Source organism: Pollicipes pollicipes, unplaced genomic scaffold, assembly GCF_011947565.3.
Source record: "Pollicipes pollicipes isolate AB1234 unplaced genomic scaffold, Ppol_2.1 Scaffold_6052;HRSCAF=7182_pilon_pilon_pilon, whole genome shotgun sequence".
NCBI lineage: Eukaryota > Metazoa > Arthropoda > Thecostraca > Pollicipedomorpha > Pollicipedidae > Pollicipes > Pollicipes pollicipes.
In genome coordinates, this window is record NW_023596805.1 from 2,751,811 (window position 1) to 2,758,786 (window position 6,976).

General features: G+C 55.1%; 1 protein-coding gene across 1 annotated transcript in view; it reads left to right on the top strand.

Annotated features, from left to right (window-relative positions):
- The first annotated feature begins 5,689 nt into the window (after positions 1-5,689).
- Positions 5,690-6,976, top strand: part of LOC119104689 (rap guanine nucleotide exchange factor 2-like) — a 24,368-nt gene continuing 23,081 nt past the window's right edge. The window contains 1 exon segment of the mRNA XM_037228407.1: positions 5,690-5,735. Coding sequence (XP_037084302.1) covers positions 5,690-5,735 — 46 coding nt within the window.

A 6,976-nucleotide genomic window follows, 5' to 3' on the forward strand; every position in this document is an offset into this window, starting at 1 on the left:
CCGGGCGGCGCGCCGTTCGCCGCGGCGGCGGCGGTGGCGCGGCCGCGGCCGCCGGCGGTACCGGCCGCGCCGCCGCCGGCGCGCGAGTCCCGCCGCCGCGGCCCGGGCCGCCCGCCGCGCGCACCGCACTCGACCGGCGCGCTGGCCGCCGCCGCCGCCGCCGCGGCAGCCGCGAGGGTGGAGGACTCCGACCAGGACGGTGAGTGGTGCTGAGAAGGTGGCGGGGTGGGCGCTGTGCTGCTGTGCTCTGCGTCAAGCGTTGCTCAACGGATATAGACCGGGACCTAGCCATCAGCTTTCCTGGAAGGTAAGGTGGACGTCAGGTGCGTGGCTCCCTCAGAGTGCGCGAATGGGACGGCTCATACTTGGCCGCCCGCATTTCCGTCAGTGTCGTGTGTCCAGTTTTCGTCGAGGGTATGAGGAGAACATATTCTGGAGTGCAAACTTACAATTGTCGTGCATGCACTCCTAACTCAAAGACGCCAACCTAAAATAGGTGTTCGCCGTTGCGTTTGGTTCTCTCTATCTCCGGCGTCTCCTCTCGTTGCGTACTTGTTTCCGGCTATGAGCCCTTGCCATGGTCCCTCCTATAGCTGGTTGGTCTCTGTGTGTGCTCCGCCCAGCGCACGTGCTCGTCCACACGTGGGGCGGGCGGGCAGCCGCGGTCAGTCCCCCTCCTCTGGCAGCGATGCCGCGTCTCGCGGTCGCCAGTTGACGTCCAGCGTCGGTCGTGCCGTGTCGAGGCCGGCGGCCGCCAGCCTGACCCGACCTGACCTGGCCTGACCTGACCTGACCTGACCTGACCTGACCCGACCTGCGGTGCCGGCAGACGACGACGAGGACCAGGTGTCGGCGGTCTGAGCCAGCGTCCGTGTTGGCGTTGTGCCAAGCCAAAGATAGTACCGCCGCCGCCCCCGCCGCTGTCGCTGCCGCCGCCGCTGCCAGCGCCGTCCCGCCGGCCTGGGGCGTCAGCTAGGACGCGGAGGCGTGCGGGCAGGCGCAGTCTGGCGGGAGACCTGCGAAGCGGCGAGAAGCTTCCGGCGGGCCGGGCGAGGTTCGCGGTAGAGCCGGCAGGCGTCGCCGCGGACGCGCTCCCTGGGGTCGGTGCAGGACGTGCGGCGGCTGACGGTCAGCTGGTGTCGCTGCGGGCGCAGATAGCCGGGGGCCTCAGCTGGAATTTGTAGGGGCCCTGACCCCGGGGACGGCGAGGACCCGACCCGCCTCAGGCCCGTAGAAACCTCCCCCCTGAGTGGGCGGGGGCCGCCGCCGTGACGGTTTGGCGGCCGCTGGCGCCGCTGCCCAGGCCACGGTAGTTGCGCGGCTCGCCGCGTGGCGCCGCCACTGGCGTGTTCGGGCGCGCGGCCGCCGGTGTATTTATTGGAAGATGCCGGCCATCGGGGGGCCGCCTCGGCGCGGTCGGCGCCCTGAACAAGACTGTTGTATCACGCACTCCGCACAGAGCAGTGGAACTCGATATTTTTGTCAAGTATTTTTGTATATTCACGTTTGTTTGCACCAGCGCAATGTTAGCGTAGTCGTATGAGCTGAGCTGGTCAGCCGCAGCCGGACCGAGAGGCGGCGCTGCGGCGCGTTCGCCGCGACGTCGCGCGCGTGACGTTCAGTGTTCCCCCGACAAAAGGCGCCTCGCGCATCCACCGCGGTGACAAGCCAGATCGAACGTACAAATGGTGCCGGGGCGGCCGCGGCGGCGAGCCAGCCTCGCCGCCGCGGTCCACGCTCCGGTTGGGCGACGCTCGCGCGGGGTCGGGCGGCGGGCGCGCGCGCGCTGAGGCGCCGACGCCGTTCTGCGCCAGCGGGATGCGCAGGGCGATGTGCGCTGAGGCGGTGTCCGTCTGGAGGGGCCGTTGCGATGATCGCGGGCCGGGGAGGAAGGATCGGCGCGAGCCCCGGTGCCGGCGGTCGGCGTGTCTGTGAGTCTTCTCTGTGAACTGGTGAGTGCGCCGCGAGCTTTTCGTGAACGGTAGCTCCCCTTTTCAGTCTTCGGTATAGACTGTCTTGCCTTTTTTGAGAGCTTCCTGTGGATTGGCTACCCCTCGTGTGTCTTCTGTGACAAGTCTTGTCCCCTTTTGAGAGGTTTTTATAAAATTGGTGTCCCTCTGTGCCTGCTCTGTACTCTGCCTTGCCCTTTTTAAGAGCTTCCTCCGAACCGCCCCCCCCCCCCGTCCCCTTATGCGTCTGCTCGTTAGCCTATTGCCCCCTCTGAGCGCTTTCTGTGAACCGGTGCCTTGTTTGCTCCCACCCCACCCCACCGCACCCACCCTCATGTTTGGTGCGTACCCCTTCGATGAACTGATCCCTGTTGGTCTTTTTGCGCGGCTCCGGAGCGTCGTGGTCCACTGTGCTTCCCGGGTATCTTCTCAGTGAGAGTTTCTCTGTGAGTCCGTCTGGTGATCGTCCTCCCGTTGACAATGATCTGTTTGTGGGTCGTTATCACGTGTACCGCCGAGAGTGCTGCCTCTGAGATGTCCCTTTCGGCCATGTGAACTTTGAGTCGTCTCTGTGGGCCGGCTCCGTACGTCGTCTCGTGAGCCGTCTCTGTTAGAGGTCTGTTAGTCGTTTCCGTGATGCGACTCCGTGATTCGTCTCCGTGATTCGTCTCTGTGAGTCGTCTCCGTGAGTCGTGTTCTCGAGTCGTCTCCGTGAGCTATCTGTTCCGCTTGTCTCCTCCATGATGCGCACCGCCGAGTTTGCCGCCGGTGCTGACTTGGCGTGCTTTCGGAGCCAAGATCTGAGAGGGGAGAAAGATCTTCCGTCCGGGCCCATATCACAGCCACGGCCGCCGTCGCCGCCGCCGCGTTTTGGACGACTTTTACAGCCTGAGAGCGGCGTGCTACAGTGGCGCCGCGTAGCGTCATTCCGTTACCGTGAGATTAGCGTGAGGGCGGGTTATGTTCAGCTGGTGACGCAAGGTTATGTTCAGCTGGTGACGCGAGGGTGGGTTATGTTCTCCTGGTGACAGGGCGCGCGGGAGGAGAGTGAGAGTCGGTCTCTGTGATGTTGGGTGGAGTGTCACGCGATCGCTGTTGCAATTGCCTATTTGTAGTCCGGTGTTTTGACAATACAGCCAACTGACACCGTGGTGCTTCTGCGTTTGCTGGTGGCCGGCGGCGGAAGGACGGTGGAGCGATTGTGATTGAAATGACTAGGTCGGAATCAGTATTTTTAGGTGAGTGCTCCACATTTGTAGGGCGTTTTGAACTGGAGTAACCATCTTGAAGACCATTCGGTGCAGTTTACAGTCCTACCCTTCTCAAGGCCTAGCGCCCCCCCCCCCCCCCCTCCTCCATTTTCTGATCTACACACCCGCGAAGATCTACAGACTATTTCAAGGTCATTCAGGCATCCATGACGCCATAAGGTCATTCAAATCCTGCCATTTCATTGGCTATGCGGCGATCAGGGCCCAGAAAAGGAAGTAGTCGAGTCGTCCATATCTGGCGTTGGCGAGCACGATTCCTAGATAAAACGGTCATCGATTGGCTCTCAGTCAATGTTGTGAGAGACGATGACGTATCGAGGACCATATTAACTGAATACAATAATTGTGTGGTATAGGACAGTATTTTCCCCTAAACGTACACCAATGGTTATAAGTGAGCTGATTTCATCATGTGATACTTGCTTCAATGTCCTGAGATGTGTAGCATTCCCTTCAACGGAAGGGTGAAAGAAAGGCTGCGACACTTGACGGGCACTGACTTGAGGCTGCCGACCGATATTTTCACGCGTTGGTCGAGTGTTGCGGTGATTTGTGGGAAACCGGTTCACAACATGTAAAAGGAATGCAGCTGAAAAGTTAAGTTGTTCAGACAACAGATGTTGAGCCCAGTTCAAATTTATTTGGGAGTGCTTCGCAAGTAGAGACGAGCGATACGAACCCAACGATACGAATCTGCGCGACACTAGTGCGCACGACGAAACTTAAACATCAAAAACTTACGTCCGTCGTTGCCCCTAATGTAAAAACTTACACCCATCACTACCTCTACTGGAGAAACTTGTACAGCCAATGCCAGTCTACGGGATTATTTCTACCGCAGACCTACACGCGACATCAGTGATTCAGCAAAGACTTGCGGTTATATCATGCCTCTAAAGCAATAAGTGATCTAGGTTTTTGCAGTAGACGCTCTGCCATGCAGCACTAATGGCGTATGCGAGTTTTTGTCGTGTGAATTTGGGGTGTCGTGCTCATGGCGTGCATGAGTTTTTGCAGCATAAGTAATGTCTCGTATAGGTGAAGGTTGCATAAGTACTTTTTGCATAAGTAACGGCGAGTTTAAGTTTTATGGTGCACCATTCATGTCGTGTATGAGTTTTTGCAGTCGAAGTAATGTCTAAATACTATGCGTTTCTTCAGCAGATGCAATGACGTGAAAACGTTGTTCGAAGAATGAATTTTGTCGCGTAGCTCTCATGTCGTGTACAAGTCTGCAGTAGAAGTAATGTCGCGTATAAGTAAAATTTGTTAGGTTAGGGTAGGTTATGTTAGATAAGGTTAGCTTAGGTTTCTGCGGTAGGAGGAATGCGGCGTGTAAGTGGTGTAGCACTCCTGGCGGTGGGAGCTGTTGCCGTAGCCCTAATGTAGTGACACCGTGAAAATGATATAGCATGAGCCGACCACTTTCGCTTTCGCGACTGAAACTGCGACCTTTCCATTCTCCAAGCAGTATGAGCGACAGGCGGCAGCCCCGGCCTAGAATCAAACCCAGTAACGTACCTCCCTGTAGATTAGCTATGATATGGCCCAATCTGTTACAAACGTGACCATTGTGCATGTATGTTACAATGACAGAGCTGTTTTGATTGGCTCATCGCTGTCGGGCCCGAATTTATACACGATGAGACTGGAACTTCCGCGAGGTCGCTCCTTATCCTGTAACCGACCTTCCCACACGCTAGATGTAGGAAGGTCGGATACTCATCGACACAAACATGGATGCAGAAACGGATAGAAATCGACGCCAACATGGCACGTGTGCGCGCATGTATAATAAGGAGACGTATGCCGACCGCTTTATTATTTTGGTGGTTAAACATATCATTATACACCGGTGTCGATTTGTATAATTTTGTGAGGACCCTGTCCCACCTCCCTCCCAATGTTGGCTTTGGGTCCGCCAAATCTCTTTGATTTAAGTGTTACGAAAGCGCCCAGAAATACAAAAGGGTCCAGGAATTTCTATCAGTAGTAGCCTATCCGCAATATGAATCAAAGGGCTAACAAACCGACACAAAGACTGATTTTACTCAGATTGGCTGGCTTGATTTTGGGGATGGCGGTCGCCCGGGTGTGGAGTGAACACTACCAGGAGCTCTCCCAAGCGAGTTGGGGACCGGGCCTACAGCCCTGTTGGCCCTGGGTCCGGGCGGGTCGGGTCTGGCGGCCCGTGGACTGGACCGTCCTGCTTACGCACCAATCCGTCTGGGGAGTTCAGCCACCATTCCCGAACCACACGTAGGCACGGACCTAACGTCCCACGGCCGCCAGCCGCCAGTACAACAGCCAGAACGCCGGGACGGGGATGATATGACCGAACGTTAACGGTGGTGTCATTGCGTCATTGGATGCTTCGGGGGCTCAAGCTCACCTCGCAACATCTTAGATAATTTGTCACTAGGCTTGCGGCGGTGCTGATGAGAAATGCCTCCAATGTCTAATCTCCCAATGCTTGACAACTTCCTCCGCTCCTGTGGCCGTGGAGGGGCGCGGGGTGAGTCGCCGCCGACGGAAGGGAGGGTCGGGCAAGAAACTTTTGGCATTGCGAACCTGATACCCTACGTAGCTTATTCTGACGAGCTTGAGACATACAAACTCGTAACTTACTAATAATTTGTGTACGAGCTTTAGTATACGTGCTATAGTTCGCAAACACAGACAACACTGACCTTGCCGTGCAGCCCAGGTGCCATCTGGAGGTTGTGCAAATCACTGTGCTGAGGCAAAACGTGGGGATAAATAGAAACGTTTAGACAAAAAAGCTCGCATGTAAAGGGACCCAAAAGTAGAAAACAGTGTTCCAAAATCCGTTTCTGGTAGGGTGTGCGGATCTGAAAAAAAGCCTGGGATGTCGATATCTGATATCAAAATGGGCATTAAAAAAAAAACAGAAACTTCACGGTTGAAATGATAACATGTAGACAGAATGGGTAGAGACATCCGTGTTTTTCGCTCAAGCTCTTGGAAAGATGCATACATCGTCATATTATCATCCTTCCAGACACACACACACACACACACACACACACACACACCACGCACGCACGCACGCACACGCACGCACGCACGCACGCACGCACGCACGCACGCACGCACGCACGCACGCACGCACGCACGCACGCACGCAGGCAGGCAGGCAGGCATACATGCATACATACATACATACATACATAGATATATATACATATATATATATATCATGTCATATTAGATATTAAATTATATATAAAATATATGTATATAATCTGGTATTCAATATGCATCAAAGGCGGCCTTCCCCAAAAAAACATTCGCCACTTATCCTAGATCCTTTTCCTTTGAGGATCACCACCAGAACACCGCCACGATGTTAAACATCACATCAGATTCTTTTGCTGAGACTGACGGAATCCTGATCCTGAATCTTGATCATTTTTGAAGAAGTGCTTATGATGCGCCATTCCCATAGATAATATCCTGAAACTGTTGCCCTGTGTTTCCACTAGGCGATAACATTCCTCTTCCTATTCACCAATGTCATTCATAACCTGGGTCCAGGTGAAAAAGGGGCAGGTAACTGATGAATGTTACGATTCATTTATCAGGCACCGAATGCTCAAGGAGAAACACGTTTCAGTGCCTAACTCAAATTAGTAAGCATGAAAAATCAGCATGTGGCCAATATAACGTCCTCTCTGCGAAGAAAAATGTCGTGCATAAATTGAAGAGATTTTCATTGATCGGGTTCCGTCGACA